Genomic DNA, 13,975 nt, shown 5'->3' with positions numbered 1-13,975 from the left:
CTTTTGTTTATGAGAAAGTCCATCACTCTGTGAGGGAGTCCTGGAGAAGAGGAGAGCGGTGAGGTTAGTGTGGGGGGGTTTGGGGGGTCAGGCGGGTTACGGGGGTCCACCCTTTACCTGTCTCCATGCAGGGACGGGGGCCATGCGAACTGGCTCTTTCGGGGGAGGAGAGGGAGGCGGGGAGGGGGACAGCAAGTTGACCAGATTGGGCAGCGAGTCCCCCTGTTAGCACCACAGACCAGGATTGACAGGCAAGGTGGCCAATGAGACGCCAGGACACAGCCAGCCATAGCCACACATCAGCATGCATGATGGTGGGAGGACAGAGAGAGAGAGAGACAGAGAGAGACAGAGAGAGAAAGAGAGAGAAAGAGAGAGAAAGAGAGAGAGAGAGGAAACACAACAAAAAACATATGAGAAAAAAAAACATGCAAGGAAAACTTGTAAATGCAAAAATAACAGCATGCATCAACCAAGTGGGAAATCCATACAGCAATATAGATTTTCCTCTTAGTTAAAATAAACAATAATAAGTCATGCACAAGACAGAGCAAAGGTAGGAGTATTAAAGGGTCAGACATCATAATGCACGCTTGCAAACAGAGCAGGATTCAGCAGAGAATCAAATGTAATGCAGCGCTGCACAAACATCAGAGACAAGGTCATGTGTGGGATATGATAGAGTCAGGCAGGCACTATGTGTCTTCCCTGCACAATCTATTGCAAAATAGGCCACAGACCCACACACACACACACACACACACACACACACACACTAAAAAGTCCTGGCAGCCATCCTAAACATGCTCAGCAAATGGGGCAGAGATATGACTTTGACAGAGTTAGTCTCGCATAAACAGCTGTTAAATCCTAAGCTTTGGTCACTCTGAGGCTAAATACCCAATGTCTATGAGCAGGACACACAAACACAAGCAGATCATCACATGGATACATACACACATTCCCTCTCTTTCCCTCACTCACACTCTCTCTGTTACACTCACACACAGCCGCGGGTTATTCCAGAAATAATCCTTCATCCATCCACCAGCCCCATAGAGACCCCCCCCCCCCCCCCCACAACACACACAAACCACCCATCCTCCACCCCCCCCACATACACCTCAGCTGTTAGCGCCACTTGCCCTATCTGCCTGTGCTCGTCGCAAACCAGCTTCTGCTGTCGACTCCAATTCCCATACTCCCCCTCCCCCTGGCCTGGTTCCATCTGACAACCATTTGTTGAGCTCAATAAAGGCCTTTATCCAAAGAGACAGACGATGGCAGAATAAGGCAATAGTGAAATATTTCATCAGCAGGTGCAGTGCGTTCTCTGGGAATCATGGCCCACTCATGTCTTGCACCCACTTCCCTCAGGAACATGCCCTCCAGACAGACTGACTGATGTTGTCAGGTATAACGTCTCTGACTGCATTGCTTTTAACTGCCTGTCAACACATGCCAACTCCTACAGTGCACCACACACACACACACACACACACACACACACACACACACACACACACACCCTACAGAACACAACATCATGCATGTTGTAAGGACTGGAGTGAAGTGGGGACTGAGCTGAAACAGATAAGGCTGGGGTCTGGGCAGGGACTAAGAGCTTTGACATGCTTTGCAGACTGCTTCACACACTACAGTGGATATGACATCAACTAGTGGATATGACATCAATTATCTGATTTAACTACTCTTGTGATGGACACAGAATGAATCTGCAGGACCACAGACCATATTATTAAAATCTATGCATTCTTTCACACAAGCTTACGTCACAGACCACTTGGAGGTGCAAACAATATCAGAGATTTGGTTGATTTGACCATCAGTTAACTTCTAAACAGACTTACTTTGGGTAAACAATAGCAATAGATCATAAATTTAGAATGGAGTAACTCAACATTAGGCACCTATGATATGTTTAGTGTTCTAAAGACGTCAAATAGCTCGTTATAGTTACCATAATTATAGCTAAGGAGCCAGAAGTGAACACACATGGATAGCTATAAAAACTGTGCTTTCATTATACAACTAAACATGACAAAATACTTGTATAACCCTTGAGCCAGCTGCTTTCTATGTGATCTCAATGGCGATGCAGCTTTTGTTTGCACCTCCAACAACATGGCATATCTGTTACCACCCACAAATAACGACAAATATCCACAAATGCCCATAGAGTATGTTTGTGTGAAATAGTATTAATATTGTAGAGTGTTTCAGTCTGTTCCTGAAGGGTTTCTGGTTGAAACATTCAAAACCAACACAGATACTCTGAAATTAAAAAAATGAATCGGACAATAGTGTGATGCTCTACTAAATGTTGACTCTAAAACTTGTTTTTTACATCTTAGTTTGTCTCTAAGTTACCTTTAGCTCAATGTTGTTTTCTGTGCCATCAGAAATGCCTTAGAGACACACCTATTTGGTTATGCAGTTGAATGTTGAATGAATACTATTAGTATGTGTGTGTGAATGGTGCTGCCTAATAGATAGATAGCAACTTCCCATAGGGAAACTCAATAATCTACATGTAATGGGTTGTTGAGGCACAGCATAGCATAAGATATGACTTCAGTCCCAACCAGCATGTCTGAGGTCCAGGGGACTGGCAGCTGTTGTCGAGGGAGATTAACCAAAACACTGTGAATGTCGTCAAGACAAATCACCAGCCCGAAGCAAACCTATCCAAAGTAAATAGTATTCAATATTCCAGGAAGGAAGTCCAGCAAAGTATTTCGGGAAAGTTGAAGTCCTCTGACACTCCCCTGCCCTGATACGCTTAAGAATCTGTGATTATGGAAAAGAAGTTTGTCATACTGTGCCTCAGACTTGATGGGTCACAACCTTTGAGAACAACATTCCATCATCATTACAACATCCTCACTCCACACGACCAATCCTCTGAATCCTCGAGGCGTCTCTCCAGGGTTGTCTGTCCTGCCTTTCTTTGCTCACCTGTCTCCTGAGTCCACTAGGGGGCGCTGGATTGGAGGCTGTGTCCACAAACTTGGCCTGCAGTTGTGTCTGGATGGACTTGATTTTGTTGTAATTCGCCGCCGCTGACGCAGCGTCCACCTTCCGTTCCGAGGGTGCCGTGGAGGCGGACGAACGGTCATCATGGTAACCTCGCTGAAGATCATCCTGAGTGTAGACAAGTCATTAATGTGAGCGTAAATTGCCATAAACATCCAGAGTAAATACCCAGGCACATACAAACACCGGAACACATGGCAATGCTTAGAAACACCAAATGTAGGGTAAGTATCTGTGCAAAAGACAAACCATGTCCTGAAGGACAAGCAAAGAACCTCAGTGTCAAAAACCATTACAATACCAATTCAAGACACAAAAGAATAATCAGATTATCCGAATAAACACTTTTGCTTGCAATGTTGAGCCATCTCTTGATAATCAGCCCTTACCTCTTCAGACTGACCAGTCTTTAGCTTCTTGCTCAAACTGTCTTCATCCTTTTTGTCCTGGAAGAAAAGACACGAAAATACAAATTTGAAACTGTGTTCCATCCACAACAGCGTTCCAGTAATATTCAGTTAAGCACCCAACAAACTGCCGGTATATCCCAACTCCTATCATCATGATGGGCGGTGGTAGCATAATGACTAAAGGTCAAGCATACAGTTGCCAGGAAAGTAGTGGTTTCAAACCAACCTTGACCAGGACACTTAGTAATAATAATACATTTTATTTAAAGTGCCTCTCAAGTCACCCAAGGACACTGTACAAGAAGAAAAGAGGATAGACATAAACGCAACATAAAAGCATCAAACAGGGACAGTATACGTGAACATAGACACAAAAGCAACAAAAAAAGCAACATATAAAAATATACAGGGACAGTACAAGTTCACTGTACACTTTGTAAAACACACTATACATTCAGCAGGAGACAAAGTAGAATTAAATAAAATAAAACAGTAATAAAGGAGCGAGTGGGGTGGAGGAGTTAATCAATTAACTCTCTGGGGAGACTGGCCCTTGTAATGTAATAATCAACTTGCTTTGGATAAAGGCATCAGTAAGTACAGTATCATCTGTGTCACCATGTGGCAGGGCTGGCAGGTGGGTATGGAATGGGCATGTGGGCGTTGGTGGCTTACCTTGGGGGTGCGTTTCCTGGAGTTGAAGCCCAGGTGGAGCTTGAGGAAGGAGATGGGGTGAGACTTCTGGGTGTTGGAGATGGCAGTCGCCCTCTCCTCAGGGCTATGGTTGTCTGCGAGGAGGGAGACAGAGAGGGGATAAGGCCCAGCCATATATATACACATACACAATGCTGTCCTGATTAAAAAACAATGCAACTTATCTCAGCTTGTATCCTGTCTATAATGGAGTGCAATGGAATTTGGAAAGTGACCCCAAATTTTTGAACGGCAATATATATATATATATATATATATATATATATCAGATTACATTATGCGCTTACACAATTGCAAAAGAGTTAGCCTTTTAAAATAATATCAGATTAGTAAACAGAATGTGCCTTTGGAACATTGGATGAATGGTTGCTGATAATGGGCATCTGTATACTTATGTAGATATTGCATTAATGATCAGCCATTTCTATCTGCAGTAGTCATTTACAACATTAATGATAAAAACAAGGACATTTGTGACTCCAAACTTTTCAAAGGTAGTATATATATATATATATATAGACATAGATATATATATAAATGTATGGTGTACATATAAATATATACTGTATACTGTATATGGTGTGTGTTGTGCACACCAAGGCACTTTCCTATCAACTGAGTTGTTGAAATGGCAATAAACTTAAACTTGATAACACTTCTCCACATCCTCTCCATTATAAAACAAATAAATCAACAGTCCTGTCCCATATCAGCCAACCAACACTCCTGCATGTGGAGCTTAAACTTCCAGAGGGCTGACTGACAATACCAGGGGTGGCGAACCTGCGCATGCAGCTCTTTACCTCCTCTCGTGCGGCTCACGGCAGCTCAACTGATGTTCCCACTTCTTGGCCTTAGAGTTTTTTATTTTTTGAAATAGCCTATATTTCTGGTAAATGAAAATGCTTTTCATAATTTGATAGTACTCATAGTTAGGCTGCAATGTTTAAATTAAAATAATCTTACTGTCATGTTATGGATAGGAAAAAAGAAGCAGACACATTTATTTCTTTAGCCAGGTGTAATGCTACTGTTGCAATCAGGAAAACCCTGAAGCTAAGCGCAAATAGGAGGACGAACACGGGATATTCAAAAGGAGGATTTATCTTTTTGTAGCATAATCTGTCTGGTTGATATGTCAACATAACCCAAAATAACATTGTTAAAAAACGTGTTCTAGTTTGGTACTTGGTATGCCAGATTTAACTGATGCATAAAGCTTCAAACCTGAACATTTCCCAAAGGCACTGACCTTTGCAAGTACAAGGTAAAGGTAGGCTATATACTGTAGACGTCAGTCAGAGAAGCAGACTCGTTTTCTTTTTGTGTATTTTCTTTAAAAAAATGTAGCTACTGAACACTCGATGGAACATTTGACGGTCACATTGGCATCATATCAGTTGTTACATTGAAGCATTGCTCATGCTAATAAGTCATTCAGTGAGGGGGGATTTGTGATGTGTGTCAGATATCTTCGTTGCTTGCTACTCATTCCTGAAAATGATTATTTGTAGCTTCTGCCAACTGCCTATTTAAACTGTAGCCTAGGCATCTTTTTTGTTGTGCGGCTCTTTTAAGTTGTGTGGAATTTTTTTTTTGGCTCTTGATGCTGGACTGGTTAGCCACCCCTGGACAATACCAAAGAGAGTGGGAATGTGTTAGTCTGACTCACCACTAGGTGGCAGAGTGTCTTTGAACATCTCGTAGAACTGGCTGAGGTACATGACCATGGAGAGCTTGTCGGGCTCGGCCACCACGGACATCTCCTTCCCCGTCATGATGGGTGAGATGCCAAACTCTCGCTCTGCCACGTCGAACGCCAACTGGTTGTTCTTGGCTACGTCCCGCTCATCCAGAGAGTCAAAGTCACTAGTCATATACACACAATTACACAGACATCATCAGAAACATATGCACAGGAATATACTCACACAAGTACAAGTTAAATCAATGTACACAAAATGTTAAGGCATACAAATATACAACCCTATGCATTATGTATAGAATGACACACGAACAGATGAATACTGAAACATGATCCAAAACTGGATCCACATCCATGACAGTTAAAAAAAGACAAAAACAAACACACACAAACTTACACACACACACACTTTCAATCAGGTCAGGTATAAAATCAGGGAGGTGAGACACCACATACCACTTCCCTCCAGGAACGCCTAATAGGGTTGCAGACCGCACTTGGTAGTCATGGGAACAATAAAAGCTAACAGGGCACATAAAGAGCCCATAACGGTCCGCAGCTGAAGGTCACACCGTGCTCTCTCCCCACACACCATCATCCTAGTGATTATTACCACAGCTTTAAATGGCACCACAAATGAATCACAGCAACAAGACTAAAGGATCATAACCACTCAAGCAGTAATAATCCCAGCCGCTACCCCAAAGACCATCAACGCAGCTCAGTACCGCTGCATCTCTGAAGGCCAACATTAATGCTAGCAGCAGTCATCAGTAGCACTAAACATTGCCACTCACAGTTACTTCCACAAATCCGATCCGAAAGGCTAACAGGAAACACTATGTTAGGCCCATTGGGATAGCCAGACAGATTAATGCGAACACTGTTTAAAATCTACTACAGCCGTCAGTGTCAGGCTGCTACAGACTAAATGCCATTCACTGGTATCCATACGTATGTTAATTAGAATATATTTAATCTTATTATGTGAATATACAGTATGAAAAACGAAAAACGAAAAACGTGTGTGTGCTTGAGATTGTTGGTGCAAGTATGTAGCTTGCATTCAAGTAAGAGGATATGCAAGGGTGTGTATAAATGTGTATGTCCTTGCGTTTGCATGAGAGGGAAAGTATGCAAATATGTATGGGTGGGTGGGTGTGACGTAACTGAGCAGGTTGAGCATGACAGGGCAGCAGATGACCTTTGACCCTGTGCATTCAGTTTGTAGTGATCTACCGTTTCAAACGAGGGAGCCAATTAACACACACACACACACACACACACACACACACACACACACACACACACCTGGAGGGGGCTCCAATGTCAGTCCTGACAGGACTAGCCCAGATTACTCTTCCTCCTTTCTCTCTTTCTTTCCTCCATCTGTTCACTTTTTCTCTTGTTTACATGTGGAGCCAGACACAGACTGATGGACAGAAAGAAAGAAAGAAAGAAAGAAAGAAAGAAAGAAAGAAAGGGAGAGAGAGGGATGAAGGGGTGTAGCAGACTCACATGAGGTCTGGTCGGTAGCGGTGGATGAGAGCGCAGAGGGCCATGCCACTCTTCCAGGAGGTGGTGAGGTCAGTTACGGCGACGGCACGGTAGCCCTCTGTCTGGCGTTGGCACCAGTTGAGCAGCTTGCTGGAGCGCGCCACTGACTCTGGGGAGGAGAGACGAGAGAGGGGAGGATTAACCAGACGACCAACACACACACTCGTCAGCCTCCGACAGGACAGGGTGCTGTTAGTGGAGCTTTACTACACAACCCAGAATAGAGGAGAGCTATGGCACAATGCACCTAGCGCGCGCACACACACAGACACACACAGACAGACACACACACACACACACACACACACACAGACACACACACACACAGACACACACACAGACACACACACAGACACTCAAATGCTGTGATGATGGCTTTGAAGGTTAGGGGAAGTTTGACAGATGAATGCCATGATTCAGTTAGATATGAACCGTTCTTCTCTTCAGTGTGTGAGCACGGGAGTGTGTGTGTGTCTTTAATCCAGTTAGTGAACACACAGTCAGATGTACAGCAAATAATGAGATTCTCATCCAAAGCGCTGCGGTTATAAAACAGCAAAATCAGACGAACAGTGCAACACAACATTCATGTAAGTCTGATGTCACATGAGCAGATGTCTTGCGGCAGACCGGCGGCCATGACGGGCCCATATTAGGTGTCATGCACTCAGATACAGACTGGGCTTCCCAGTTACCTTGCAACTGCTGCTCAAACAGCCTCAGCTCTAGAATAAGAATGAGCATATCAGGCATCACTCCACATGTACATAAACACACACATATAAACACACGTGCAACTGGTTCACCGTGGGTTAACAATACGTTGTTATGGACGGAGACTTTACATCACATCCTGTGGGTGGTGGAAGGGGTGTGTCTTACCGTTACGACTCAGTTTGGGCGTGGAGGCGTTGACCACATTCTCCATGTCGATGCGGAGCGTCTCCTTGGATTCGCCGGTGTCGATGAGGTGCCGCACCTGCACGCCACAGGAGGTTATTAACCCAGCAGCATGGTGTGACAGGGCCACATTTAATGGGCTTTGATGTTCTAACATTCTCTCCACAAATGGTTAGAGCTTACGTGTCTGCCGCGTTTCATTTATCTAGAAGGCTGACATGACTGAATATATACATGCCGGGGCAGAGTTGATTTCTGAGTCTATACATATCTGCAGATATTCTGAATCAATATTCTGATGGTATATAACTTATTTGTGCGCAACGACTTGTATGGTTGACATGTGGCTGTGCATGTGTATGTGAATGTGTGTGTGCATAAGTGTATCTGTGTGCGTAAGTGTATGTGTGTGTGTGTGTGTGTGTGTGTGTGTGTGTGTGTGTGTGTGTGTGTGTGTGAAATAGTAGTAGGGAACTAAAGTTACATATTGAGAGATTTTTGTTTAAAGATGTGCATGTCTAGACGTCTTTGTGTCTGTGTATGGAATGTGTGTGTGTGTGTGTGTGTGTGTGTCACTGCTACACACCTGGTTGGGTCGCATCAGGTGGAGGCTGATGTTGGGGTAGCGGGTGGTAGGGTCAACACTGTACTGGCTGAAGTTCTTGCTCACATTCTCAGGCGTGGTCTGAGGCAGGAGGCGATAGATACTCTCCCTAGAGAAAAAGAGAGGGATTAGCACAGGTAGAGGAGAGGAAAAAAGAAAAGAGTAAATAGAAGAGAGAGAGAGAATCCAAAAGAGTTACATGAGTCAGGAAGAGAAAAGGTTGAGAGGTGTGTGTGTATAGGGAGAGAGAGGAGGATGAGAGGTAGAGAGGTGTGTGTGTGTGTGTGTGTGTGTGTGTGTGTGTGTGTGTGTGTGGAGAAGAGAAATAGAGAAGAGTGGAGAGGATGTCCGGCTCTGTTAAGTGTGTTAAGGGCAGTAGAGAAACTCTGTTCTGTTCCCAGAAGTGCCCGCAGCAGATGGGCTCAGGGGGCTCTCTGCAGCTACTCCACTAATGATACTCTTACTCATATATTCACAAGGCACTAATGCAGCCATGCACACACACACACACACACACACACACACAGCTACATTACCTCTACACAAATGCAAACATCCATGACACCATCTATACACACACACACACACACACACACACACACACACTATACTGCATTAACATAAGTCCTAGCTCTCAAGCAGGCATGTCCGCCCATACCATAGTGTTCTCCCCCTCTATTCTGATCCTGGGCTCCATACCGAGTGGAAACAACACACCGCCTCCTGTCAGGGAGCTCAGTCCTGTGGGGGCATCACTCAGCCTCTAATCACAGCCCCCTCACCAAATACCAGAGAGCAGCCAGCCACGTCATGAAATAAAGCCGTACAATTATAACTGGCATTTACTCAAGTTCTACAGAGGGGCCAAAGTGTCTCGTGTTGAGTGAGGTATGTGGAGCATTTTCATGCCGTGTGTGCGATTAATCGAGTAAGTTGCATGGAGGATTAAATTTATCGGTCATGGGAAATTTCTAGAATATCCCTCGTCAAGGCTTTCAGAGAGCATGCTCCGAGAACACGGTCTGTTGGTGACCTTTTGACCTCTGGCTCCCTCACCTCTCGGCAAGCACCTCCAGGGGGGTCTTGCCCTGTGCCCAGCTGCGCACCATCCAGGCGGAGTCCATGGCGGCCAGGAACCCTCGGGCAATACCAGTGCCCATGGGCCAGAAGGGCTATGGAGAGAGAGAGACACACACACACACACACACACACACACACACACACCAAATGGTCAGCACAAACAGCATACCACACTATAATCAGAACAACACATCATGTTCTGCAACATGCTCAGCATTCCATATATCATCCATCATGGAAAACATGCGCGCGGCGCACACACACACACACACACACACACACACGCACACACACACACACACACACACACGCACACACACGCACACACACGCACACACACGCACACAGACACACACAGACGCACACACAGATGCACACACATGCACACAGATGCACGCACACGCACGCACACGCACACGGTATCTTATCACAGATCTAATCCAGCTGATAAGCTATTCTCATCTTCAATAGGCTCTCTCTCTCTCGCTCTAGTAGACAGCAGGCATTAGGCTGTGCTCTCTTCAGTTCTGCTAGGATAAGTATTACTCCACTTGTAATACGCTAATTCTAAACCCTCAGCTTGTACATGGCTAGGAAGGTATGAGACCGCATTTGCAGTCATGTAACCATTTACTCTCTGACTGGGTACCTGTACGCAGGTAAACTGAGTTTTGCACAGGTTTGATTGGACTATTCCCACCTTCTCTTTCCCACCCCACTGAATGTGACCTTTAACCTCCTTCTGATGAGACCTTACACCGAGGTCCTGACTCACTGTGGTCATTAAAGATCCCATGGCACTTTATATATGAATTTATTCATTCTTTCACTCGCCACCTCAAGCTGGTGTATGGTGAGCGTGTTAGCACATAATGGCTGCCGTGCATCATCCTGGTGGGTGCTAGGCCTACACATTGGTGATGGTAGGGGAAGTTCTCCCTTTACTGTAAAGCGTTTGGGTGCCTTGATATAGAGTTATATAAATGCAAGTTGTTGTTGTTGTTGTTGTTGTTGTTGTTGTTGTTGTCGTTGTTGTCCAGTCCAGTCCCCTCACCTCCAGCAGACTGTCTCCGACCAAGGCCACTAGCAGCTGGTGTCCGTGGCGCTGGCGCACCAGTGCGGCGTTCTCCGAGGCGTACATGCAGGTGAAGTCGAACATGGCCACGTCCGGCTGGCCATAGTGGTTGATGGCGAAGTCCAGCGCGGGCAGCCGTTGGTTGGTGGAGAAGTCGGCCGCCTCGCGAGCGTACGACAGTAGCGCCGCCTGGTCCACGTTGGCCCGCGACAGCAGCATCTCCGTGTCTGCGTAGTCCTGGGGAAGTGACCAGAGGGAGAGAGAGAAAGAGACACGGAGAGAGAGAGCGAGAGAGACAGACAGATTGAGAGAGAGAGAGAGAGAAGGAGAGGGAGGGGGAGAGAGAAAGAAACAGTCAATTGACAACTGTCAAAAAAGAATTATAAGAGGCAAATATTTTGCACATACTTTTCTAGAACAGATAAAAAATGGAAACTGCACAAAAGGGTGTGTGGGGAAAGTGTGTGTGTGGGGAAAGTGTGTGGGGGGTGTGAGTGTGTGGGAAAGTGTGTGGGGAGTGTGTGTGTGGGGAGGGAGTGTGTGGGGAGTGAGTGTGTGGGGAAAGTGTGTGTGGGGAGTGAGTGTGTGGGAAAGTGTGTGGGGAGTGTGTGTGTGGGGAAAGTGTGTGGGGAGTGTGTGTGTGGGGAAAGTGTGTGGGGAGTGTGTGTGTGTGGGGAAAGTGTGTGGGGAGTGTGTGTGTGGGGAAGGAGTGTGTGCACTGCAAAAAATTAAATCTAACCAAGTGTTATTAATCTTATAATAAGATCCAAAAATCTATTTGGTATTATTTTTAGTATGAAAAGACTTCCCTAGCGCTCTCTCGAAAGATCATTTTGACTTAATTTAAGAAGACTTTGACTTATTTTAAGGAGTCTTATCAAGACAAATTTACTTAACGCACTGGCAGACAAATTTCGGGTCGGGTTCGGACAAATATTTAGAAATTTTAGTCGGGTTCGGACACATGGGGGCGATATGCATTGGAAGCTTTACATTTAAATTCCTTATTATGTTTGGTAACCAACAGGTCTGCTTTACATGATGCAAACGTTTGTTTTTTGAGAATAAACTAAAATGTAAAAAAGACCTAATAGCTTTCTTCCTGTGTGCAAGATTTGTTTATCGTCACAACGCATTTCAGGCATGCCGCCTGAAATGCACACGCGTTGTCACGTCTCACGACTACATAAACAAAGGTTATGCACATCGCACATATGCACATAAGGACAGTCTTGAGTGACGTTAAAAAAAGTTGTTAGCCTATCAGGAGATTTTAAGATTATTTGCGTTGCATACTGTGGTAAAGACATAGGCTACCGGTAGGCTATAAGGTCGTCTCGTTCAACTGGATGAGGATTTCCTCGAGTTGCCCCAATTAACGTCGATGCTGCATATGTCTCAGTGACAGAGGCACTGTAGTTTCAACGACTGTTGCAGTTCATTTTTAAGACTTTTCGTCAATGGTAAGACAAGAATTCTATTTAGGCTATGCTTGCTTGGGCCTCTTGTGTTAATGTGCGCTGTGTGTGACCTGCGTGCGTGCACGCTCATCTGATTCTGTAGACAATTTGTTGTGTGTTCCGTTTAATGGGCTAAAAAGACAGGCTATCCACAAACGTGAATGTTTAATCACTAGCATGAGAATAACTGAGGCATCATCTGCGTCGGGCTCGGGTCGGGTTCGGACATAAAAATGAAAATGCCTGTCGGGTTCGGGTCGGGTTCAGACGCAACTCTGTCGGACGCGGGCCGGGTTCGGACAGACATTTGCGGCCCGATCCGCACTCTAGTGTGTGGGGAGTGTGTGTGGGGAGTGAGTGTGTGGGAACAGTGTGACCGTGGGCAGTAAGGAGATGGACAGGGGACAGGGACAACAACAAAACAGACAGAACAGAAGTAACTGTTCAGGAGAATGTGAGAGGCTCCTGTGGATGGAGGCGCAACAGGCGTGCGGTTGCACAAGTGTCAAATCATGACATTTCAGTTGTGATTCATAACTTTCCTTTCAAACAAATATAGTGTATGTATAACCATAACTGCTCTGTGTGTGTGTGTGTGTGTGTGTGTGTGTGTGTGTGTGTGTGTGTGTGTGTGTGTGGGGGGGGGGGGGGGGGTGGTTATTAAAAACAGGACAATGAACTTGTGTTTGTCTTATGTGTGTATGTGTGTGTGTGTGTGTGTGTGTGTGTGTATGCAACATACCAGTATGAGTGTTCTTTTACACAGAGAGAAAGTGTACTTATTTATTTTGTGGAAAAATGTTATGAGAGGGTGTGTGTGTATCTTGAGAATGGGTCAGTGTGTATGTGTGTTTTGGTAGAGGGCGGCGAAAGCTGAATTCCTTAGCCATGACTATGTGGAGAGAGTGCGGGAGAGAGGGAGAGAGAGAGAGAGAGAGAGAGAGAGGGAGAAGGATGCTGGATTTAAGAGGCCGTTATACTCTGATTCATGCTTCCACAACCAGGCCCTGCTCTCTCTTCCTTCACACAGACAGGGACAATCTCACACACACACACCAGCCTGTCCCAACAAGTATGCTCTCACCCCTCTAAGGTGACAACAGCTGCATGTGAAAACTCAATCACTCACACACACACACACACACACACACACACACACACACACAGACAGACACACACACACATGCTTTCACTACTCCTCAAATAGTGACCTCAAATAGCTCACCCTGTTCTACAATGATGGTACTCTTACAGCTACAACTTATGGAACATGCGCACGTACGCACGCTCGCACACACGACTTAAAGTGAGCTTGTGACTTGTGTCGGAGTCTTTTTTTTCAAACGTCTGTGTGTGATGGCTCACAGCAAACTTCCTTCTTATTGACTTTGTGTGTGTTGTTTTTCCATTTGT

At 45.2% G+C, this 13,975-nt stretch overlaps 1 protein-coding gene across 21 annotated transcripts in view; it reads right to left on the bottom strand.

Moving 5' to 3' along the window:
* The window catches only part of mical3a (microtubule associated monooxygenase, calponin and LIM domain containing 3a), a 93,500-nt gene that overhangs the window by 40,886 nt on the left and 38,639 nt on the right, over window positions 1-13,975 (bottom strand). For 15 of the 21 annotated variants that reach the window (XM_042111362.1, XM_042111360.1, XM_042111367.1 and 12 more), the window contains exons 8-17: window positions 11,082-11,339; window positions 10,004-10,119; window positions 8,930-9,056; window positions 8,326-8,422; window positions 8,139-8,168; window positions 7,405-7,552; window positions 5,854-6,050; window positions 4,143-4,255; window positions 3,447-3,503; window positions 2,980-3,165 (exon numbers count right to left, since the gene is read on the bottom strand). In XM_042111362.1, the coding sequence (XP_041967296.1) occupies window positions 2,980-3,165; window positions 3,447-3,503; window positions 4,143-4,255; window positions 5,854-6,050; window positions 7,405-7,552; window positions 8,139-8,168; window positions 8,326-8,422; window positions 8,930-9,056; window positions 10,004-10,119; window positions 11,082-11,339 (1,329 nt within the window). Of the gene's footprint in view, window positions 1-117; window positions 223-2,979; window positions 3,166-3,446; window positions 3,504-4,142; window positions 4,256-5,853; window positions 6,051-7,404; window positions 7,553-8,138; window positions 8,169-8,325; window positions 8,423-8,929; window positions 9,057-10,003; window positions 10,120-11,081; window positions 11,340-13,975 lie in introns of all 21 variants that reach the window. The other 6 variants (XM_042111365.1, XM_042111379.1, XM_042111382.1 and 3 more) reach the window with 2 other exon arrangements.

Source organism: Alosa sapidissima, chromosome 11, assembly GCF_018492685.1.
Source record: "Alosa sapidissima isolate fAloSap1 chromosome 11, fAloSap1.pri, whole genome shotgun sequence".
Classification (NCBI taxonomy): domain Eukaryota; kingdom Metazoa; phylum Chordata; class Actinopteri; order Clupeiformes; family Clupeidae; genus Alosa; species Alosa sapidissima.
This window is presented reverse-complemented; position numbering and strand designations above follow the sequence as displayed.